We start from the raw sequence: 24,367 nt of genomic DNA, 5'->3' as shown, positions 1-24,367 counted from the left end.
TAAAGTGCTTTTACTACTATAGCGGAGTCTTTTTGAGAGTCGCTTGGGGGATCCTTACAAAAGGCAGCCTGGATATACTACAATAGATAATAACGCTACCAAGCGCGTGCTTCTCAGCAGATTCGTGCCCCCCTCCGAGCCGAGAGCAAGCGAGGGCCACGGCTATGGCCACGCAGCGGATGCGGGGCCGGGCTGAGACTCGGACGGGCTCCCCCAAGGCCGCCCGCTGAGCTCATCAGGGCAGCCGAGGGATTCGAACCAGCAAGCGCTGCAGGCAGCCCCGCCGCTGAAGCAGGCGCTGCCGCCCTCGCGTGCCTTTGGCAGGAGCCGCAAGCCCCCGGCCACGGCCCCCCAGCCAGGGTGACTGGCGCGCACCGGAGGAGCGGCGTTCACTCCACGGGCCTCCCCGGGTTGCCAGAGAAGCCCCCGGTACTGCCAGCCTCATTAGGGGGCCCATCCGCCGTGCCCTTAAGGGCCGCGCTGCGGAACCCCCTGGAAGCCCCGCCAGCCCCCGAGCCCTGCAGCTCGGCGGCAGTTCGCCCGCTTCGGCCCTACTTAGCGGCAACCTCGACGGCCCGCGTGGCGACGCCAGGCGGCAAAACCGCCCGCGCGAGAAAGGCCGCCTCCTCCCGGGCGGCTCTGCTCCGGCCCGGCCCGCCTCCTTCGGCGCCGCCCCGCGCCCCAGCGGCCGTGTGCCGCGAGGGGCAGCCGAGAGCGGCTCGGGCGGTCCGGCTGGCGGCTGCGCCTGGAGGCGACGATGGCGGCTGCGCGCGGCGGCGGCAAGAGGCTGGTGGAGCTCTTCTTCGACGTGGTGTCGCCCTACTCCTGGCTGGCCTTCGAGGTCGGGGCAGAGGGGCCGGCGGGCGGGCGGGCGGCAGGGCGGGGGCCGTTTCTCGTCCTCGGCGTGCCTCGCCGCCTCTCCAACGGGCTCCGAGCCGCATTTGACGGACGCGCTCGGCGGCTCCCCGTCGCGCCTCCCGGCCGGTGCCATCCAGGCCCTCGCCCGCCTCCCGCCCTTGCGCGGAGCGCTTCGCCCGGCCGCTTTGCAGGCGCGGCGCGCAGGCCTCGAGCCGCGCCTTTGCGCCCGGTCCGGTCCGGCGCGGGGCGGGGCGCCTGCCGCGCAGCGGCTCTTCGGTTGGGGAGGCGCGAAGGCGACCCGCCAAGGGGGCTCGGGGGGACGCGGGGCCTTGCCGGGTGTCGAGCGCCTCGCAGTCGCCAAGGGAGAGGATTCCCTGGCAGGCGCGAGGGCGTTGTAATAACCAGAACTAGTTAGCTACCGCCCTTCAGGCCAACGGAACACGCACCTTAGAGTGGTTTACAAAGCGTGTCATTATTATCCCAACCACAACAATCCCCTGTGAGGCGGGTGGGGCTGAGAGAGCTCAAGAGAGCTGGGACTGCCCCAAGGCCACCCAGCTGCCTTCAAGCGGAGGAGCGGGGAATCCAACCCGGCTCTCCAGATTAGAGCCTGGCTTGTCGTTGTGAACGGGCCAGCAGTTGGTTCAGATGTATTCACTTAATGCGAGTCGAATGTACCAACACCAGTTTGACCTACAACTTTAGTTCTGCGCTCAGACGGCTTCAGTTCCTCAATAGGCCTCACCTCCAGTTTTTGAAAGGCCTTATCTTGACCCGTAGGAGTGAAGATTTGAACCTGGGTCTCCCAGAACAGCTGCAGTATCTGGGTTCATCTGTGGAAAGACGCTGTGCACAGGCTCCAGTCCTCTGTAACCCTAACCCTGCTGCAGTAGGGGGGAGGACAGTTCAAAAGTCTGGGCAGTGTGGCCGTGTGATCCCTGCCCCATGGTGTTGCAAGCAGGGCAAGGCTCGTGGCCTGGTGCTTTGCACCAAGACTTGGAGAACTCGGAAGAGGAAAAGCTTTTGCTCCAGGACGCAAGGGCCACAGTTTCAAGCCAGTGAAAACACTCCGAGCCCACCCTAAAATGGCTGGGAGGATCTATTTATTTATTTATTGCGTTTCTAGACCGCCCTCCCCGTCAGACGGTCTCAGGGTGGTGTAACCGCATACAATGTGTAACATGCAGTTAAAAAAAGGCAAAGCCCACGTCCTTGCTGAGTCAAAAGGCCCTCCTCTTTTCTCAGCTCTAAGGGAAACTTTCCCATGTCACCTAGCTGGTTTCAGCCAGTAGCTGTTTACTGCTTCTGGTCTTGCTGGCCGAGCGTTTCTCTGCTGCGCGGTTACACTCAAGGCCAGGCAAAAGGTGCTTTGAGTTCAAGCTGGGGGGGGGGAAGGGGGAGGCTGTGCTTTTGCTCCCAATGGCCCTGGTCCAACTGGAGACCCTCAGGGTTGATTTTCCACAAGGAATCTGCTGTGCAAGTCCCTGTGACAACCACGAGTTCCCATTTTGACTTGATTTGCACAAGCAAAAGAATGGGGTGCCAGCATGGGGAAGACTCGAGTTCAAATCCCTGCTCAGCTGTGGAAGCTCACTGGGTGACCGAGGCTTTCTCGTTCTCAGCCTAACCTACTTATTGGTTATTTCTTGAAAAAAATTCAGTTGACACCATGTGTAGTTTGAGCTTAAAACAATAAAGAATTATTTGTTCATAGGAAAACATAAGAACGCATAGTGAAAAAATACAGACTTAGCTAACAAACTGCATGTTCTCAGTCGAGAGGCAGAAAAGCAATGGTCTTCAAACAGAAAAGAACATTCTGGAAACTGCAAATGACCGACATTTAAAACAGCCAATAAACAAGTCAAATCCTCCCTCATTATATTAACTCAACCCACTGCTTTCTCCAGCAACCTTGTGTCTATTTTAACTTAGTTACAAAGTTAGATAACTTCGATGGTTGTGGGTTTTCCGGGCTGTATTGCCGTGGTCTTGGCATTGTAGTTCCTGACGTTTCGCCAGCAGCTGTGGCTGGCATCTTCAGAGGTGTAGCACCAAAAGACAGAGATCTCTCAGTGTCACAGTGTGGAAAAGATGTAGGTCATTTGTATCTACTCAGGAGGGGTGGGGTTGAGCTGAGTCATCCTGTAAGAGTTTCCCAGGGTGTGGAATGCTAATGGCGGGAGGCTTCACTGTATCCTGAGGAGGTTCTTTTGCATATGGATTGGTACTTGATGTGCTAATCTTCTCTGCAGGGCTATTGTCAAGGATAGAATGTTTTGTTGGCCTGGTGTTTTTCAGAACTGGCAACCATGCTCGGTTCATTCTTAAGGTTTCTTCTTTCCTGTTGAAGTTTTGCTTATGCTTGTGAATTTCAATGGCTTCCCTGTGCAGTCTGACAAAGTAGTTGGAAGTGTTGTCCAGTATTTTGGTGTCCTGGAATAAGATACTGTGCCCTGTTTGAGTTAGGCTATGTTCAGCCACTGCTGATTTTTCAGGTTGTCCAAGTCTGCAGTGTCTTTCATGTTCTTTTATTCTTGTCTGGATGCTACGCTTTGTGGTCCCGATGTAAACTTGTCCACAGCTGCAGGGTATACGGTATACTCCTGCAGAGGTTAGGGGGTCTCTGCTGTCTTTTGCTGATCGTAGCATCTGTTGTATTTTTCGGGTGGGTCTGAATACTGCTTGAAGGTTATGCTTTTTCATAAGCTTTCCCATCTGATCAGTAATTCCTTTGATATATGGCAAAAACACTTTTCCTGTGGGAGACTGTTTTTCTTTGGTTGTTTGCTTCATCCTGGGTTTGATTGCTCTTCGGATTTCATTTCTGGAGTAGCCATTTGCCTGAAGTGCGTGGTTTAGATGATTAATTTCCTCATTTAGCAAGTGCGGCTCACATATCCGTCTTGCACGATCCACTAATGTTTTCATTATGCCTCTTTTCTGTCGGGGATGGTGATTGGAGTTTTTGTGTAGGTACCGATCAGTGTGAGTTGGTTTCCTGTAGACCTTGTGACCTAACTGAAAGTTTGCTTTGCGGATGACCCAGGTATCCAGGAATGGGAGTTTTCCCTCGATTTCTTTCTCCATGGTGAATTGTATGTTCAGGTGGATGTTGTTGAGATGATTCAAAAACCCCATCAATTCTTCCTCCCCATGGCTCCAAATGATAAATGTATCATCCACAAACCGGAACCATACACTAGGTTTGTGGGGTGCTGATTCTAGAGCTGTTTTTTCAAAATGTTCCATGTAGAAGTTTGCTATAACTGGGCTGAGTGGGCTCCCCATGGCCACCCCATCCATCTGTTCATAGAATTCGTTGTCCCATTGGAAGTAACTGGTTGTCAGGCAATGGTGGAATAAGGCTGTTACATCCTCTGGGAAAATCTGATTAATAAGTGCAATGGTGTCTTTTACTGGAACCTTGGTAAACAGGGATACAACATCAAAACTGACAAGTATGTCTTGTGGATTGAGTTTCAGAGAACTGATTTTGTTGATGAAATCTGCTGAATCTTTGATGTAAGATGAGGTTTTCCCGATGTGGTCCTGCAGGAGATCTGCCAGATGTCTAGCTAATTCATATAGCATTGCATTAGATAACTTCCTTTTTGTTAACAACAATGGTTTAGCTCTATAATAACTAGAGTATTGTTGACTTGAAACCTCCAACACTACCATACAGGGTTGTTGTGAGGATAAAGGGGAGGAGGGGAGAAAGATGTCGCTGCTTTGGGTTGCACTTGGGGCGAGAAATGAGGTATAAATGTTGTATCTCTTCCAACTAAAGGGAGTGAATCATATTTAGAAATAGATCCAGAGGAGTTAGCCGTGTTAGTCTGTAGTAGCAAAATCAAAAAGAGTCCAGTAGCACCTTTAAGACTAACCAATTTTATTGTAGCATAAGCTTTCGAGAATCAAGTTCTCTTAGTCAGATGCCTGATCCAAACTGGCCACATACAGAAGAGGAGGGGAGAGAGGGAAAGAAGGGGACATATATCACAAGGGGACAGGATGCAATTAGCGGGGAGGCAACCCAAACATTCCTTTGCTAGTAAATGTAAACATCTCCTTTTGGTGTGGAGTCAGTTTGCCGTGTTTGTTTGGAAAGTGTCCAATTCCTATGTAGTATAAGCCTTCGATAACCACAGCTCTCCCTGCCAGATACATCTGACAAAGAGAACTGTGGTCTCCGAAAGCCCACACCAGGCGTCACTGGGCTCCCCCAGACCACGCCTCTTTAAAGGAAATCTGTTACCTGTGATAATGTGATAACCATTCATAGTCCCTATTCAGTCCCAGCTTGACAGAGTCAAATTTGCATATGAATTCCAGTTGAGCAGCCTCCCGTTGGATTTTGTTTTTGAAGGGTTTCTGTTGAACCACAGCGACTTTTAAGTCTTTGATGGAATGTCCTGGTAGGTTGAAGTGTTCTCCCACTGGTTTCTGGACGTTTCCATTTCTAATGTCAGATTTGTGTCCATTTATTCTTTTGCGTAGAGGTTGGCTGATTTGTCCAATGTACAGAGCAGAAGGACATGGTTGGCACATGAGGACATATATCAGATTGGAGGATGAGCAGCTGTAAGAGCCAGAGACAGTGTAGTTGATGCCATTGGGTCCTGTAATTGTATTCCCTGGGTAGATATAGGGGCAGAGCTGGCATCTGGGTCTGTTGCAGGGCCTGGTACCTCTGCTGGTGACTCTGCTGGCCGATTCATGGTTGTGAGTGAGAAGTCGTTTAAGGTTGGGGGGCTGTCTGTAGGCAAGGAAAGGTCTTCCACCCAGGGCTTCTGAGAGAGAGGTATCATTTTCCAGGATGGGTTGTAGCTCACTGATGATACGTTGGATGGGTTTGAGCTGGGAGCTATAGGTGACAACCAGTGGTGTTCTGTTGTTAGTTCCTTTAGGTTTGTGCTGGAGCAGGCTGTTTCTGGGTACTAGTCTGGCCCTGTTGATTTGTTTCTTCACTTCATTTGGTGGGTACTGTAGTCCCAAAAATGCTTGTTGTAAATCTCTTAAGTGTGAGTCTCGGTCGAGAGCATTGGAGCAGATACGATTGTAACGTAAGGCTTGGCTGTAGACAATAGACCGAGTGGTATGTTTAGGGTGGTAGCTGGAGGCATGTAGATATGAGTATCGGTCTGTCGGTTTCCGGTATAAGGTGGTATTTATCCGTCCATTATGTAGTTGTACGGTGGTGTCCAGGAAGTGTACCTGTTGTGTAGAGTGGTCCAGGCTCAGGTTGATAGTAGGGTGAAAGTTGTTGAAGTCCTGATGAAATCTCTCAAGGGCTTCCTTCCCATGGGTCCAAATGATGAAGATGTCATCCAGGAATCTTAAGTATAGTAGTGGTTCCAGTGGATGGGAGCTGAGGAAGCGTTGCTCTAAGTCCGCCATGAATATGTTAGCATATTGTGGTGCCATGCGTGTGCCCATGGCTGTGCCATTCACCTGTAGATATAAGTTGTCACCAAATTCGAAGTAATTGTGAGTGAGTACGAAGTGACAAAGTTCAGTGGTGAGGTGTGCTGTGGTTTTGTCCGGGATAATATTCCGTATGGCTTGCAGTCCATCTGCATGTGGGATATTGGTGTACAGGGCCTCCACATCCATGGTTGCTAGGATGGTGTCATCTGGTAGTTTGTCAATGGACTGTATTTTCCTGAGGAAGTCAGTGGTGTCCCGTAAGTAGCTGCGTGTGCTGGTGGCATAGGGCCTGAGGATAGAGTCCATGTATCCCGAGACTCCTACTGTGATGGTGCATTTTCCTGAAACAATCGGGCGTCCTGTGTTACCTGGTTTGTGGATTTTGGGTAGTAGGTAGAATCTTCCTGGTCGTGGTTCCTGGGGTGTGTCCGTATGGATGCATTCTTGTATGTCCACGGGGAGTGTTTTTAATATTTTATTGAGTTCCCTTTTGTATTGCTCCGTGGGGTCAGAAGGTAGTTTTTTATAGAATGTTGTGTTGGAGAGTTGTCTTTCTGCTTCTTGTATATAATTATGTTTGTCCATGATGACCACTGCTCCGCCTTTGTCAGCTTCCTTGATTACGAACAAACAAACAAACAAACAAACAAACAAACAAACAAACAAACAAACAAACAAACAAACACGGCAAACTGACTCCACACCAAAAGGAGATGTTTACATTTACTAGCAAAGGAATATTTGGGTTGCCTCCCTGCTAATTGCATCCTGTCCCCTTGTGATATATGTCCCCTTCTTTCCCTCTCTCCCCTCCTCTTCTGTATGTGGCCAGTTTGGATCAGGCATCTGACGAAGAGAACTTGATTCTCGAAAGCTTATGCTACAATAAAATTGGTTAGTCTTAAAGGTGCTACTGGACTCTTTTTGATATTTAGGAATGTTTCTCCTAACTTTAAAAACTCCCAGCAAAATGATAACCAACAGAGCAAGCAAAAAGAATAAGTAGGCTCTTTCTCCTTGCTGTGCTACTTTTCTGTTTGCGGTGAGTGTTTATGTGAAGGAACATTCTAAAGCGGGATGCCTCACCTGCATTCTGAAGTCGTGCGATCTCTTCTGCCCCCTTGTTCTCTTGCACGTGTGAACTAGGTCCAGTTTTAAGGCTGTTGGGTTTTCAGTTTCAATATGACCTCAAGAGTCGATATTTATTGAAAACTTCAGGCATCCCAACTAAACGTGAAATGTCTTCTGTTAAAATCAATGGGCTGTGAGATGTCCTTCGCTCTTCCTTTGAAAAAGGCATGTAAAACCACTTAATTTGGGCTAGACTGTGTTTGCTTAAACTAATTCTGTTCTCTCCCCTGCCTGGATATTTAATTTAAAAATTCCCTTTGCTACATACAAGCCCCTTTAAGCCAAGGAACATTGCTTCAAAAGACCCACTAGAAATACATCCAGAGGAGTTAGCCGTGTTAGTCTGTAGAAGCAAAATAGAAAAGAGTCCAGTAGCACCTTTAAGACGAACCAACTTTACTGTAGCATAAGCTTTTGAGAACCACAGCTCTCTTCATCAGATGTATCTGATAAAGAGAACTGTGGTTCTTGAAAGCTTATGCTACAGTAAAGTCGGTTCATCTTAAAGGTGCTACTGGACTCTTTTCTATTTTACTAGAAATACAGAATTTTCTTCCCTGGGCTCTAGAGTGTTAGATGGTGGTGATGTTTTCCCACATAAATGTCCCTATATGTGGATCTCCAATTCCCTTTGTTTTGGTTGTCTTAAGTTCTTCTGGCTGTTCTTTGTTGGATAAGGAAAGAAAAAGCTAGAGACTGCAGCAGTTGCCTTCACTGGCAATTTGAGTGCTCGGAGTGTGATGAAGTGTTTAGATAATTCTCATTACAAATCGTGCGAGGCCCCCATCTGTTTGCATGCTAATTTCCACCTCCTCTGGTGTCCCAGTGGTTCCCTGGCAACTGTACTGAGTGCCTGTTTCTCTGTGTACAGGAAGAGGCCTGGAGAGTGTCTTGTGTGTGGAGCAGAGGAAGGACTGCTGTTGATCTCTTCGGAGACCATGACGGGTTGCATGGAATGCTTTCTTGTTTCCTCTGCCGATGGACTGTGGCTAGGGCTTGCGCACCAGCCAGAGCCCTGGTGGCCTGAAGGTGGGATGCAGATGTGAGCTGTGGAAAACATAGGGGGCATTAATCACAGCCACCCACCCCAGAGCTATGGCAAGCACTGGAATGGGGACGGTCCCACCTTGCCCTTTTTTGGCAAGGCTTAGATGGTTTGTCTGTGCCCTGCGTGATCTCCACGTCTCCAAAGGACTCCTCAGCAGTTTGCGTTGTTGGCCAAGAGCACCGTGTGGCCACCGCGTGCTTGTAGTTAACGCTCCTGCAAATTTTCCTCTTTACATTCCTACTAGTCTTGGCTCGTCTAACTGGGCTTTTCTTCGGGTGTTCCTCAGACCTGGTGTGTTTATATCTGTTACCTTCTCCATCCACATTTTACAAGTGGCGACATCGGCTGCTGCCACACCAGGCCCAGTTGGTTTCTTTGGTACCACGTGCTCACGCAGTTGCCCTTTACAGTCGCCAAAGAAAGAGCCACTCTTTGCCATTTGCCAGCTTCAGACCTCCCCCTGCCCGTGTGCTGGAGGCTAGAGGCTGACCAGTGTATTTATTGGTCTCTCGCCTGCAGGTTCTCTGCCGGTACCGACCCATATGGAACATTGAGCTGCGTTTGCAGCCCACTTTCCTCGCTGGGATCATGAAGGAGGCAGGTAGGTGCTGAGTAGTATTGATACCGATAGTATCGATTCACAGAGGATGTGTGCAGCAGTGATTTTTGACAAAAGATACTACTTGAGAGCGATCCTAAACTTCTGACTTTTGAAGTTTGGTATGAGCTACAGCAGATGGAGCAGCATTTTACACGGGTCATGCATTCTCACATGCTGTCTTACCACTGGAAAAGAGTACTGCCGTCTTCCAGGCTGATCAGTGCCTGGAAAAACAGGTTTTTCTCCATTCTGTCCTGCATATTCTCAGTTATCTCTATTTTTGGACTGTGTTGCAAAGGCACAATTTGACTGAGTAAATTTAAAATACATAGATAGGGATTGAGGGGCAGTCAGAGATGCTTCCACTGGTTTGGATGTCCATGAAAATGACTTTACTGCCCCATGCGTGGGGTTGCCCTGCCAGGGTGTGACGTGGGCCGATTCTCTCTTCCATCTCCATGGAAGAGTGAGGGGTGGGTGCCCGCAGTGTGGACTCTTCTGCTGTCACGTGGGGTCTTTTGAAACAGGTAACCAGCCCCCCGCAATGGTTCCCCAGAGAGGCAAGTACATGACGAAGGACATCCCGCGGATGGGGAAGTACTACCAAGTGCCGCTGCAAATCCCAAAGGATTTCTTTCGGAGTGTTATTGAAAAGGGTAAGGAACTGAAGGCGCTCTAAGCTCTTGAGCAGCCAGCCTCTGCTCTTCTGAAAAAGGGTCGTGCGAGGTTGGGAAGATCTCTGCCTGAGACCTTGGGGAAGTGCTGCCAGTCAGAGCAGATGGCACTGACCTTGATGGGCAGAGGGTCTGGCTCTGCCTGTGTCCGTGTCTATTGCTCCATTCATTCATTCATTCATTCATTCATTCATTCATTCATTCATTCATTCATTCATTCATTGGATTTGTAGTCCACTTTCCCTGCAAAGCAAGCTCAGAGTGGATTAAAACAATAGAATATATTCAATAACAATTAAAAATTTATAACATTATATACAATATAAACAATTAAAAATATTCATTGCTGGAATATACTGGATATTATATAGTATTAAATATATGATACATATTGTTAGATTATATTATATGTTATTGAATAGCTATGTTATATAGGGTTTAGGATGGTTAAGGATTATATATTAAGAGGTAGTAAAGTTAATTAGATGAAGGGAATGGAAAACTGTCGGAAGTCAACGGGAAAGGGGGGGAAAGGGGGGGATATTACTATATGGGGGAGATAAAATAATGTGTTGTATGTGTGAATTGATATAATGACCGATCCAATACAAATTCTTATTTAAAAAAACAATTAAAAACTGGTAGCAGCAACAGGGGAGTTGTGATTCCACAGCCCTCCTTCAGCAGCGCTTATAGTACATCATGGGTTCCATGGGAACCTCCTTCCCTTACAAGAAGCCACTTGAAATCAATGAGAATTTCCCCAAATGTCATATATAGAGTCATATATTCATTTAGTACGTTTTTATCCTGCCCTGATTCCAAGGAACTCAGGGAATTGTATATGATTTTCTACCTTCCTTCATTTTATTCTCACAACAACCCTGTGAGGTAGGTTAGGCTGAGGAGTGACTGGCCCAAGGTCACCCAGAAGGCTTCAGAGCAGATTGGGGATTTGAACCTTGGTCTCCCCTGGTCTCCCAGGTCCCAGTCCAGCACTAGCCACTCCACTGCACTAGCTGTATTGTGGCACACTAACCACTATGAAACACTGTGAAACATATGTGGAGTGTGCCCCCAAGTCATAGCTGACTTACGGCAACTCCTGGTGGGGTTTTCATGGCAAGAGACTAACAGAGGTGGTTTGCCATTGCCTGCCTCTGTAACCCTGGTCTTCGTTGAAGGTCTCCCAATTGCTAACCAAGGCCAACCCTGCTTAGCTTCTGAGATCTGACAAGATCAGGCTCACCTGGGCTGTGCAGGTTAGGGTGTAAAACATATAATTAATATAAAAATAGGGGTGTGGAAACGGCCAGCTCTTACTCATTGGCTCTCCTAAAGTCATCTTGAATGCACAGAAATAGCAGCATTTGACCAATTGCCATAAATAATTCACAGAGAACTCCTTCAAACCATTATCGTACCCTGGAAAAAGTTAGCTAAATATTCTTCTTGGCAAACTTTGACTTGTATCAAGTAGAAATGAGGAATGCAGGGTTAAGTTCCTGGTCGAAGTTGATAGCTTCAGGGTTAGGGTCTGAGTAGAAGAGCAAGATCCGAGTCCGGCAGCACCTTAAAGACCCACCAGATTTCCAGGGGGAGGGGCACTTGACTCTTGAAAGCTTTCACCGTGCTCTTTCAGAATGAGCGGCCAGGATTTCCGGGACTAAGGAGTGTGATGGGGCTCGGTAGGTTGAGCTGGGTGGGTGTTGTGGGTGTAAGGCAAAGTTCTGAATGGAGGAGCCTAAAGCTTTGTACAGCTGTGCTGTCTGACCTTAGAAACAAAAGTCTGTGATATTATGTAGGCACTCATTGAGGAGTGTTGGCCCAGATGTTTTGACTATAGGGAACCTTAATGGATTTTAGTGTGGACCTGATTGAATGGTTTTTATTTTGGTTAATTTGGGGGTAGAAGTACTTTCCTTACTTTGTAAACTGCCTTCCAGAAACTCCTACTGAGGCTGCCCATCTCGATGGCAGCATAAGTATTTATTTAGTGCATTTTTACCCCACCAAGGACCTCCAGGTGGCATACACGATTTTCTTTTACTTTACTTTCACAACAACCCTGTGAGGTAGCTTAAACTGAGAGGCGTAACTGAATCATAGTTACCCAGCAAGCTCCCGTAGCAGAGCGGGAATTCAGATCCTGGTCCTAGTTCTGGACTACCTTTTCATTTCAAGTTCTTGTAGACTCTCTGAATCTCTGTAAGCCCCTCTGTTTCCCAAACCCAGGCAGCCTGCCCGCCATGCGCTTCGTCACTGCTGTGGGTGTGGCGCAGCCCCAGTTCCTGGAGCCGGTGTCGAGAGAACTTTGGATGCGCCTCTGGAGTCGGGTAAGTGTTCTGGACTGGCGATTCTGATGTGATGTTTCTTTGCTCCTCACTATTAAGCCCCCAGGGTGCAGGGGCAAGAAACCTGAAATGGCCTTGGCTAGGTTTGCACAGCATTTGATCCCTTGAGGCAAATGTAGCCACATAAGATTGGTATATGAGGATCTGTTAAACTTTGTCCACTGCCTGCCCAAGATTGTAAAAAAAAGTTGAGAAGCGCTTGGTAGATTTCTGCCTTGGGTTGCCAAGTGACCCAGAGAAAACCTGCTGCCCCTTCAACAGGGGTATCACGTGGAAATGGGGGGCTGCGGTTTTCCTTGCAGGGAGGTAAATCAGATGACCTGGTGTTTGCTGCAGGTGAAATCGATACTAAAGGGGCCGTTATGGGACCGCTTTACAAGTGGAGACCACTCGTTTACAGCCTGCTAATGGGTTTTATTTTAGCTGGGTTGACACAAGTTGTGCAGGTGTGGAGCTTGTAAGATAAGTAATATACTGGCCATAGCACTCTGAATTCCAGAGCTTCCTGCGCTGTTCTGCTTCCTGCCCCCCTTCTCCTTTCAGTCCCCTTGAATGAATCTGAGGCTAACAAGATTTGTTCACATGAGATCATGTTCTCCGGTCAGGTGACCAGCCTCCTCATTGAGCACAGTTACGGCTTTTAGACCGATTAATTCTGTTGGAAGTGTTTGCTCTGTGCCCAATCCGTTCTTTGTCCAGAAGTCTTAGTAACCGCTTGCCTTCTCTCTCCAGGATGAAGACATTCTCGATCAAGAGAGTATTTTGGCAGTACGTTCCTCTCCTTGCTTGCTCTCGCTTTGCTCTCAGAGCCAGACTAGATGTGGCAGTGGCCACGGCTCCGTCCTGAGGCTGCCAGCTAGAGGCTGCAGCGTGTGCCGTGCAGTCCCGAGAGGGGAGCACTCAGAGCGTCTTTGCAGAAGGACATTTTTTCAGTGTCTTGTATGCTCGGTGTGATGGAAGCTCTGCAGCTGGATGTGTGACTTAAATAGAACTCATTGCCAAAAGATGAGAGTGCTGGCTTTGGTGGGTAGGCACAGCAGCAGCTGTTAACCACGGTGGCTAAATGGCGGCGCACCTGGATACCCGTTTCTAAGGCAAAAGGGGCAGAGGACGGCTGTCACTGGCGTGTCCTGTCTGTGGGATTCCAGGGTGCCGTGGGCTGCCCCTCATCAGAAACGGAACCAGGGGGGTCTTTTTTCGGATCCAGCCGGGCTGCAGCTCCGTTTTGCTTTGCATGCCCAGGGTCCCAGGTCCCATTCCTCTCCTCTCCTCTTAGCAAGACTGAGAGAAACTTACCCTGAGACTCCAGGGAGCCAGGAGCAGCGGCGGTCCGTGTCCCGGGAGTGGAGCGAGACGGCTGCAGATGCAGCAAGCGAATGTACTGTGCTGAACGTAGACTAGTTTTACCCAATTAAAACCTGTGGACGTGGCCTTTGATCCTGTTAGGCATGACAGCGCCTGCCTTCTGTGTGACGGTGTGCGTGTTTCTCCTCAGGCTGCAGAGCAAGCAGGTTTACCCTTGGATCAAGCCAAGAAGCTTCTGGAAATGAGCACCTCGCCTGAGGTGAAGAATCGCCTGAAAGCCACAACAGGCGAAGCGCTGAGACATGGGGTGAGAGACGCTTGTGCTTCTCCCAGGCAGTCCTTTGGGAACAACTGGGCATCTTTTATGACGGGTCCTTTTGGGTCAGAAGAGCCCCGGAGGGAATCGGGCGCTCAGGAATCCAGACCTTTCAGTCCTTTCGCAGTCTTTTCAGGGCTGTTGAACCTGACAGCAGCCCCCTGACAAGCTTCCCTTTGGGGCTCCCTTCATGTGAAAAGTGCACAACTTTCCCTTCTCCGGAGGGGCTAGGGTCTCTGGAGGTTTGTCCTGCTAGTGCCGTCATCCCTTCAGTGCCCTGATTGACTACTCAGGATGTGGAGCCCATTGTTTAAAAGGAGCCAGCCGGGTGACCTTGGGTCGGTCACAGCTTCTCGGAGCTCTCTCAGCCCCACCTACCTCACAGGGTGATTGTTGGGGGGATAATAATGACACACTTTGTAAACCGCTCTGAGGGGGCGTTAAGTTGTCCTGAAGGGCGGTATATAAATCTCCCGGATCCTAGTCTGGACCTCTCACCACTCCACCCTGCTGGCCTGCGGGGGGGGGGGGGGAGGCACTGGCTTGGCAGGTGGAGGAAGTTCCACCGTCTGAATCAACCGAATGAATACCACGGTGGAGTGGAGCATACCACTGTCACGGCAGAAAGAGGCGCTCTCCAGTAGCTGGTCTGTTGGTTGCCCCGCCAGCTGACCCTTTTTGCCTTGGGCCAGATTGGCTGAAGGGTCACCGCAGGCTGGAGAGAAAGTCACGGAAAGACCAGGAAGATAAGCCTATATAGCACCTTGACTAACGAACTAAAGAAAAATAAATACACCATAAATATGAAGTGAAAAATGTGTTGTTCGTTAATTTCTTATTGCAAATTCAATTTCAAACACTTTTATTTATTTATTTTCAATTTCTATTCCACCCTCCCCAAACTGGCCAGCTCAGGGCGGATTACATTCTGCAGTCAAGACGGCTACAATAAAGTGCTAATGTGTATTACATATGTGTAACAATAAAGTGACCAGCGCTTATAAATTTAAAGTGAAAGTGACTTAATACAGGATAATAAATATAGATTATACAAACTAGGCAAATATATCCCATTCATAAGGAACAATGTTCCACAAATCCAGTGGGGCTGCTACTCCAGTTCTTTCTGCCGCATAACTGTACTGGGGGAGCGGGCATTCACGTCCCGTTTCTGGTCTCCGCCTTCCTGGCAGTTTCAGAAATCAGAGAATACCAAAGTATACCAAAAGAGGCATCCCTGGCAAGTGCCAATGTGATGCTTTCAGGCAGCTGTCCGAACATGAGCACACCCGTTGCAATTACGCGGCACTTCTGGACTACTCTGATGGCGCTCTCTTTGTGACCTTGGATTGTTACTCTTTATTGTTTGATTGTGACTGCCTTAGGGTATTGTATTAGAAATAAACAGTGTGTAGACCACCCAGATATCGTACAACAATAAATAAACTGCCTCTCGGAACACATTAGAAAAATTCATGATAAGGTGTATTCCAATAAATTGTGCAAACAGTGCAATAACAATATCAATCCATACACTCATGTGTCTAATGCAGACAAAAAAATCCTGTACAGAATATTCTATAGAACCCCCCCTAAGGTACAGAAACCCCAAGGACACTACGCTCTAGATCATTATTTTGTAGCAAGACAACAATTCTACAGAGTATTCCAATGTGTCTTCTAGACTTTTTTCATGCAGATTAAAGGTGTTGCGACGGGGTGCGCTGCAGCCCCTAGCATTGCCAATATCTTCATGGCGGCATGGGAGGCAAAATACATAATGAACACAACCAACCCCTTCTACGACCAGATTTACATATTCAGGAGGTACATTGATGACCTTTTTTTTCCAGTATATTTATTGTACGATATCTGGGTGGTCTACACACTGTTTATTTCTACTGCTTGCTGGATATTGAGCCTGTTTTTCGTTGATTAGGGTATTGTATTGGCAGCAATTGTGTTTCTAAGAGTGATTGAAATTGAATTTGCAATAAGAAATTAACACACATTTTTCACTTCATATTTATGGTGTATTTATTTTTCTTTCGTTCGTTAGTCACGGTGCCAGAGGGGCTTCTTTTCTGAAGGGTCACCACAGGCGCCAAATCTTACTTTGATGACTGATTCTGATTCTCTCTTATTCTGTGCAGAAGAACAGAGTGGCTGTCAGAACACTTGTGTGTGTGCCTTCAGACGATCTAACACTGTAGAAGCACAAGGAAGTTGTTGTTTTGTCTTCTACAATTTCTGGCACAGTGTAGCAGAAAAACATGCACAGTTTATTTAATTTTGTTTTTTAAAAAACAAAAAGAGGGAGAGAAGAATCCAAGGCCAGCTAACTCCAGGCTTGGCAAACTTAGCAAACTGCTGGGGCAGCCGATCTCTGGGCAATATTCTGGCAGACTGAGATGCTGGGACGGGGGAAGACTCCCAAGAACAGCATGGCTGCAACCGGGGCCTCCTAGTTCACCTTCTAGGTGACACACCGCATTACCCCCTGGGACTGAAGAAGTGTTTCTACTTTTTCAGGCGTTTGGGTTGCCTTCTGTTGTGGCCCACATGGACAGCGAGCCCCAACTTATCTTTGGTTCAGATCGCTTGGAACTGCTGGCAAACATCTTGGGTGAGTGCGCTGACTGGGACTGGCGTGTTCAGCTAACATGCTTTCTGCTTCCAAGAACAGCTGCGATGACTCTTGGCTGCTTGTAGGCGCCTTAAAAATGTTTAATCTTATTAAGGCTGCAGTGCTGTGCCCGTTTACCTGACTATAACCCTCTTTGACTTACTTCTGAGTAGATACCATAGGCTTGTGCAGTATGAGTTCAGAGACCGCAAACCTTACTATAGATTAATTTGTGCTGCTTTTGAGGTTCCTCTCTTAACCTTTGCTGAACCTGGAAATTTTGCCCAAACATCGTATGAATGCAGTTGCTGTTTTTGTTGCTCCTACCACATGGTGACTATTATTTTTCCTGATGGATCATAATCGTAGTCCACCATTTCTCCAAAGATCGGAGTGGGGGCTGCAGTGTATGCTTTGCACTAAAGAAGGGGAAACTGCGTCCCACGTAGATTCTGCTCCTATGTACAAAGAAAGTCCTTCCATGTAGAAGTTGATATGCCTGCCAGAAGGGCTGTAGGGGGTTTTCGGCTATGCCTAACTTCTTAGGAGATGGCCTGACATCTAAAATCCAAGGCACTTGGATTTTATTTTACCTTTTGTATAACGACTTTTGTTTGGCTTCATCCAGTACGATATATTTCTCTAGGGTATTGCTCTTCATCTGTTCCCTACATGCCAGATCACACAAATACCGTGTGGTTTGCCATAAGGTATTTTTCCAGGGTTTACTGGTCTGCTGCTGGGCTAGGGCACCACCTCAGTGGGTCTGTTCCCAGGAGACTCCTGAGTGGTGAAAGCCATGACCAGGTCCTTTTCTAGGGAGCCGTTTGTCCAGGGAGCTTTGCCTGAGGAGGAGAGGCACTCTCTCCACTTCCCATCCGACACAATTGGTTGCATTATTTTTTTTATTATTTATTTATTTATTTTTTCAATTTATATACCGCCCATCCCCAGGGGCTCTGGGCGGTGAACAGTTAAAATCGATAAAAACAAGAACTAAAATCAATATACAAATAATAAAACAAATTAACAAAGTGCCGTGGTGGGGAGAACCCTCCCCCACCCCAAAGGTGGGAGGCCGACATGGCACTGCCCCCTTCAACCACCGAATGCCTGGCGGAACAGCTCTGTCTTACAGGCCCGGCGGAACGATAATATGTCCCGCTAGGCCCGGGTTTCCACTGACAGAGCGTTCTACCAGGCTGGGGCCAGGACTGAAAAGGCCCTGGCCCTGGTTGAAGCCAGGCGGGCTTCCTTAGGGCCGGGGACCACAAGTAAATATTTATTCGCTGATCGAAGCGATCTCCAGGGAATGTACAGGGAGAGGCAGTCCCGAAGATATGCCGGTCCCAACCCGCTCAGGGCTTTAAAGGTAAGAACCAACACTTTGAACCTGATTCGGAATTCAACCGGAAGCCAGTGCAGCTGGCGCAGGACAGGTGTGATGTGTGACTGGTAAGGTATACCAGTCAGGACCCGTGCCACCGCATTCTGGACCAGTTGTAGTTTCCGGATCAGGCCCAAGGGTAGCCCAGCGTAGAGTGAGTTACAGTAATCTAGCCTGGAGGTGACCGTTGCATGGGTCACTGTAGCCAGGTCCTGGGGCGTCAGGTAGGGGGCAAGTTGCCTGATCTGACGAAGATGGAAAAATGCAGACTTGGCAACCGCCGTGACCTGGGCCTCCATCGATAGGGAGGCATCCAGGAGCACACCCAGACTCTTTACCACTGGCAAAGTTGCCAGTGGTGTCCCATCCAGGGCAGGGAGCTGGATCCCAACATCTGGCAGCCCCCGTCCCAGCTGCAGGACCTCCGTCTTCACTGGGTTCAATTTCAGCCTGCTCTGTTTCAACCATGCCGTCACAGCCTCCAAAGTTCTGGCCAGATTGTCTGGGGCCGTGTCTGGCCGGCCGTCCATCAACAGAAAAAGTTGCATTAATCAGTTGCATTAATCAGTATACTGTGGACTCTATTTGTTAAAGTTGTTTGCTCCTTCCTGCTGACCTAGGGTTGTGTTGCTTTCCACTGACTGATGTTTTTCACAGGAGAAAAATGGCTGGGGCCTGTCCCTGCACCTTCCAAGTTGTAACTCTGAGAAGTCAAAGGAACAATATGTACAACGAAGCAAGGAGACGGACTTGGGAGCATTGGCCTTACTGGTTTCCACGGATTCAGAGCAGGATGGGTAGAGCATACCCCCTTCAGCCTGAAATAGAATGACGCGAGCGCCTGCCCAGCTCCTGCCACTTGAGACCCATCAGTATTCCCGAGTGCCAAGTGCCATGACCACAACATGTACCTGATCTGCCCCAGAAACCTCTTGCAGGTGGACAACTTGTAATGTTGTGGGGTGAGACCGTAATGGCAAGAGGGTGTGGATTAACCTAGCCAGTCGGGCCTACCAAGGTTTTGGGGAAGCCCTCTGGTGACGGTGAGAGAGAATTGGCTCTTGGCACCCTTGTCTCCTAGCTTGCTTTGCCAGCCTGCTTCAGGCATGGTGGGCATGTGGCACAATTGATAGGTGGATGGGATGGGAATGGCCCTATGTTGCAAGAGTCCAGCATCTTCGTGCCATGTGGCCACGAGTTCCTTCCACCCTCGATCCTGCCTGCCTGCCCAATATCTACATTTTTAAAGAAGATGAAATAGATTTGTTGGGTTGAACTATGACGAAGTCTGTTTCATTGATAAGAACCTTACATTGGATGGACTTTTGCTGTGAAACCTGACTTTGAGATGATATATGAGAATCAGCTCAAAGTCAGGTTTCACAGCAAAAGTCCATCCAATGTAAGGTTCTTATCAATGAAACAGACTTCGTCATAGTTCAACCCAACAAATCTATTTCACCTTCTAAAAAAAAGTAGATATTGGGCAGGCAGGATCGAGGGTGGAAGGTACTTGTGGCCACATGGCACGAAAACAAATAAATTCCTGAGTGCCTTTCAGGTATAAACAAACAGTTTCTATCTGTTATAAGTTGCTTTACATAACTTGCATAACTGGAGCTCCCCAGTTGTTGACAGGCAGGATTTTACTCTATGAAACACGTGAAGCAGAATTCTGACCTGACTTCTTCATTCTGTCTCAAAGCTATTTTATTGAACGTGGCCAAAGGCCATCACAATTGAGTAAATAAAACTATGATGATTCTGATGAAAGCTGTTTTGTTAACTTTCAGAACTTCAGATGTGGTGGTTTTCCCTAAAGGAATCCTGCTTCGCGTGCCTCTACTTTGGCTTCTGTTACTCTTTCCAAAACTCAAAACACTTCCAGGTCATCTGTGGAAGCAGTATTTTGGGGGTGATTATCATCTCTCTATCAGTCAAAAAGTTTAGAAAGCTACTTGAACTAAATAGGGTGTGATGTACATGCACTTTTATCAGATTGGCCAGGAATCCTTTTCTTTCTATCTATGCAAATGGGACAATAGTTGCCTTCTGTTTAATGCCAATTAAACACCTCAAAACTATCTGGGGAGAGGTAAATTTCATCTCATTTGGAGTTCTGACCATGACAGGAGGCAGCCAGCAGTCTGGATTGCCAGCAGCTTAGAAAAGTACAAAAAATACTCCCAAGCTAGCACAAGTTGCATCAGGAGGATGTGGCACAGGTTTGGGCCCAGCTTCTGCACCCCCTCATCACCAAGGGCACTCATTGCAGCAAGGAATATCCCAATTCTCTGCAAGCGACTGAGCCAAGACCACGGCCGTGCAGCCCGGAAAATCGACAACAACTAACAATTGAACCAAATTTTTTCTGGGCTTAGTGAATTTCACCCTTTGTTTAAATGTCTTTGCTTGAGTCTCTGTAGTGTAATACCCAAACATGCGAGAGTAGAAATTGTCCCCTTCTGGTTCCCTGCAGTCTTGGCCATGTGGCGTGCCCTCTCTGCCGGCAGTAGGCACTGAAATGGAGTGGTGATTTATGCCGATCCTCTCCTGCTGCTGTCACATCCACCCCCCACCCCACCTGAGTTCCCGGGTCACAGGCAGCAGCTGCAGGAGGGGAGGGGTCCTGTTAACGGTGTGCTGAGCCTCGCTGCCTGGTGCTGCTCTGTGTGCAGGAACCTGCCAGGGCCACAACTGTCTTAATCTCATCAGGAGCCCTGGAAGGCGTTGCTTCCTCGGTGATTCCAGCGCTTGCCAAACTCTTCACAAAACTCCACAGCACGCAGGCCAGATTGGTCACAGTTGTCTTTTTATTGCAAGCCCAAGATACCACAGACACAACAAGCGTGGAGTGAGGGGTCACAGATTCACATTTACAGGTGGTTGCTGCTTCACGGCACATATACTCGGGGAAGAAGAGGTGTGAATGGGAGGGTGGTATAGTGAAATCCCAAACAAAGACCTGGGGAGACCCTGGGCGTGATGAAGTGGATGCACAACTTTCCTACTGCCCCACACAATGTGGTGCTCTCCCTATGGTACATTACGAATCATTCATTCACAAACCAGATGGAAGCGATGGAGTGGAATTCTGCACTGGATCCTGTTGCCACTTTCCTGGGAAGGGCCTGCTCCACAGCAGAGTCCTCCTGTGTTGGATTTTGGATTCACCATCGTAGCAGGAATCGGAGCGAACAGACCGGGGCGCTCCCGACATGGCTGCTTCTCAGCTATGGCTGATGGGAGGCTCCCTCTGTGGGCGGAGGCGGGTCCTGGCCTTCTGAGGTTGCCAAACAGGAATGACACAAATGGGTGAGCGGATGCCACGGAGGATGGTGTGGTGGGTGTCGGTACCCATTTGTCAAGGAAGGGCCAGGTCAGTGATTTTTTGGGCATTTGGTTCTCTGACCTTCAGACTGAGCAGTTGCCAAGAGATCTTATTTTGGCAGAAATTCCTACAAGTACAGAAAGGAAAATGCCTAATTTCATTAATTCAGTCTGAGATCATTACAAAATCTTGCAGAAGTGTTTTCTTACACTTTGTCCTAAGTTTAACAAAGAGGGAATCCCCTAAATCAGGGGTCCCCAACCTTTTTGAGCCTGTGGGTACAATCACAAGAATGGTTACTGTAGGGAACACCATGGCATCTGCAGGCAGCACATCGGGGACCCTGCCATGAATGGACTGGAACGGATGCCAAATCTGGACCAGGTTTTACGATCAGTGAACAATCTTCTACCACTCCGTGTGTGGAAGATGCACCTCTCTTGCCGTCCACTCCATGATGTGGCTCTTCCTGACCCCTGGAGGGACCCATTCTGGAATCTCAGGGTCTGGGTAGAAGGACAGCTGTGTAGGTTTTGGGGCTGGGGATGAAGTGAGGGAGGCCAGGAGTTGACGTCCCTCCCTGTTTTCTAAGTGCCCCTCCACAGAGGAGAGGGGCAAACCGTTCCTTTTCCCTTCCTTGCGCCTGCTCACTGATCCGTTTGGCTCTTCCTCTGCGCAGCTATTATGAGCCCACAAGTGACCTTTCTGGGCATCAGAGGGAGCTGCAGCAATGGAGGGGTAATGCGCGGAAACAGTGTGCCTTCTCCATGTGGCCCTCTGAGGACATTACTCCTGGCAAAACTGAGGCTGTGAGAATTTGGGGCCGTTCTATGACCAGCAGCCTCCATAAAAGAATCCAGGTGGACCAGAGGAGGGGCTCTTTGCCAAGGCCAGTGTATTGTTGTGTTTCATTTAAGCCCAAAGGAAATGACCCAGAAACAGCAGGGCGAGGAGATCCGGAAATCGTTTTGTGGATTCACGTGCCAGGCTGAAGGAATCCTCCTCCAATAGGCATTTACAGCATTTAAATGCCCCCTGACCCAGAACATTCCCATTCTGCATTTAAGTGCTGTAGAACAAGAGTCCATTTTTATGGAAGCAAGAAAACGAGGAAGTACTACTAGGTGAAAGGTCCCCAAGGTAGGGCCTGTGGATGCCATATTGCCTGCCGACACGTTTCCTGACACCCAACAAGTTTTTTTAGAAAATGGATGGGGCCAGGTGGGGATTTTGCTTCTTACTGGGCACTGAAGATTTTATTTACTGTGCAGATTTTTAAAAATACATGGCTTTGGCAGCAGCTGCCATTACAACACAGCGATCTTCACTTGTGTGAATGAAAGTAAGCCACGGCAGCCATTCTGTGGCTGTGCCCATCCCAGTTTGTCAGAATTCCATAGGTGCCCACAGGCTCAAAGTTTTGGGGGATCCCTGCACGAGGCCATGCATGATACAGATGCAGCTGGGAACCCTGGTTTCTTCTGCTGACATGGTACATTTTGGCAGTTTCAACTAGGGATGTGCCCCCTAAAAAACCCAGGTATCTAGATCAAGATTTCAAGGATAACAACCCACCCCCAAACTAGTGTCCCTGAAATCCAGGTCAGATTCTCTGCGCCAGGTTAGAGAATCTTGGATTTAACTAACTATTATTTCCTATGAGGAAATGCTTACTCCTGGCTGTCCACTGAAGAACCCCCAAATGTCAGGAGGATTGGACCCCAGGGTCAAGTTCTATGGGCCTCTGAACAAGCTGCCCCCCCGCCCTGCCAGTCTCCCATTGTTTCCTGTGAGGAAACATTTCCAAGACACCTAAACTCCGCGGCTTGCCTCCCTCCACACCATGCTTGGGATTCTCTGGTTTGACATTACTCCCTTGCAAGCTTAACCAAAAAAGCCCAAGAGAACCAAACTGCAGCAAGAGAACCCCAGCGTCAAACCAGAGAATCCCAAGCAAAGGAGAGGCTTGCTGAGCCATGGACTTCAAAAGATGCCTGCAGGCAGCAGCATGAAGGGCTTACTGGGAGCTCGGGCAGGGGTGGAGAAGCAGGATAGGATGGGGGTCCACTCTCCTCCCCCACCCCAGCAGCCTCTCCCTGTTCTCCTGCAGCAGTGCAGAGCTTGGCCCCATCCCCACCACTGCCCTCCCATCGCCATTCGGCTCCCCCTCTGAGCTGCTTGGCTTGGCCTTGCCTCGGCCCAGCGGGGTCTGGCTCCCCAGATCAGATCCAGGCTTCATCCTGGGGAACCAGCATGGCTGAATTACACTGGATTGGCATAGATCCAGCTATTTTGTTTGTTCTCAAATCCAAATCACACATCCCATCACTAGTCTCAACCCATCGCTAACAGCACAAGAAAGCAGACCGTCACTCAGCCAACATATGGGCAGTTTGCAAGAACGCAACCTGCAGATCTGACAATGCACAGAAATTGGCTTCGGTTAGCTTTGACCTGTCTGAACTAAGTTGCATGTGAAGGAACCAAACAAATCCAGAGGGTAGGAAGGGCTTTGGAATAAACACACCAGGCTGGCCCTGCGAGGGCCAAGGCATTTCCTGTGGACTCAAAGGGGCCGCTACGGCACAAGCCGCTACGTGATGCAGCGATCAACTAGGAGATTACTGTGGGCAGCTCATTAATTTCTTAGAACGCCCTGCCCTACAGAGCTGGCACTGGGGCCTGACATGGGTTGTGCCTCAGAGGGGTTCCTTGTTTCTATGCAAAGCTAGACCAAAATAGCGCATGAGATCAGGTAGCATTTAGAGGGCAAAGTAATCAGTCGCCTGAAAAATAAGCTCCGAAGTCTTTACCAAGGCCAGACAGCTACTGTCTGCCATTCAAAAGCTCCTACATTTCTTAGGGACTCCTCTCCGCCCCAGTCCTGACACCTCACCCTCCGAGAAAACTGCACACCGCACTGATGAGAGAAGCAGAAAGCAGCAGAGAGACAGATGGGCACATACAAAACAGCCAGCGAGCAGAAACATGGCCCAGCCAAAGAAGCCCCAGCAGCAGAGGGAGACAGAAGAGGGGACAGGCTGGGACCGGAGTGGGGAGCGGCTCTCGGGGGCTGCTTGGTAGCTGGCAGAGTGCCTGCGGGAGAGGAGGGCTTCTGGTCGGAGCCCAGACCGAACGTCTGGGGAAATAGTAAGGGTTATGGGGCGGGGGGGGGGGGACGGCAGCAAAGGGGCTTGGGAATCAGGGTGCAGCCTAGCAGGGCTAGGTAGCTAGACATGAGGCATTTTAATGTGGGTGGGGGGGGGCATTTCTCCACTTGGAGGTGTAGGGGGTGCAGCATGA

The 24,367-nt window shown here is 49.0% G+C and overlaps 2 protein-coding genes across 2 annotated transcripts in view; one reads left to right on the top strand and one right to left on the bottom strand.

The window, feature by feature from the left end:
• The first annotated feature begins 717 nt into the window (after positions 1 to 717).
• On the top strand, positions 718 to 19,008 carry GSTK1 (glutathione S-transferase kappa 1). Its single transcript, XM_055002973.1, has 8 exons — positions 718 to 841; positions 8,990 to 9,071; positions 9,599 to 9,727; positions 11,981 to 12,081; positions 12,832 to 12,867; positions 13,595 to 13,711; positions 16,253 to 16,346; positions 18,391 to 19,008. Exons 1-8 carry the CDS (start codon positions 758 to 760, stop codon positions 18,432 to 18,434), a joined length of 687 nt encoding a protein of 228 aa, XP_054858948.1. The 5' UTR covers positions 718 to 757; the 3' UTR covers positions 18,435 to 19,008.
• A 1,526-nt stretch (positions 19,009 to 20,534) lies between these two features.
• The window catches only part of LOC129345401 (rap1 GTPase-activating protein 1-like), a 55,610-nt gene continuing 51,777 nt past the window's right edge, over positions 20,535 to 24,367 (bottom strand). Inside the window, exon 22 of the mRNA XM_055002531.1 lies at positions 20,535 to 21,191. The gene's annotated coding sequence lies outside the window, so the exon portion shown is untranslated. The remainder of the gene's footprint in view (positions 21,192 to 24,367) is intronic.

This window comes from Eublepharis macularius, chromosome 18, assembly GCF_028583425.1.
Source record: "Eublepharis macularius isolate TG4126 chromosome 18, MPM_Emac_v1.0, whole genome shotgun sequence".
Lineage (NCBI taxonomy): Eukaryota > Metazoa > Chordata > Lepidosauria > Squamata > Eublepharidae > Eublepharis > Eublepharis macularius.
The sequence above is the reverse complement of the archived record's forward strand: the minus strand, read 5'-3'. Positions and strand labels throughout refer to the sequence as shown.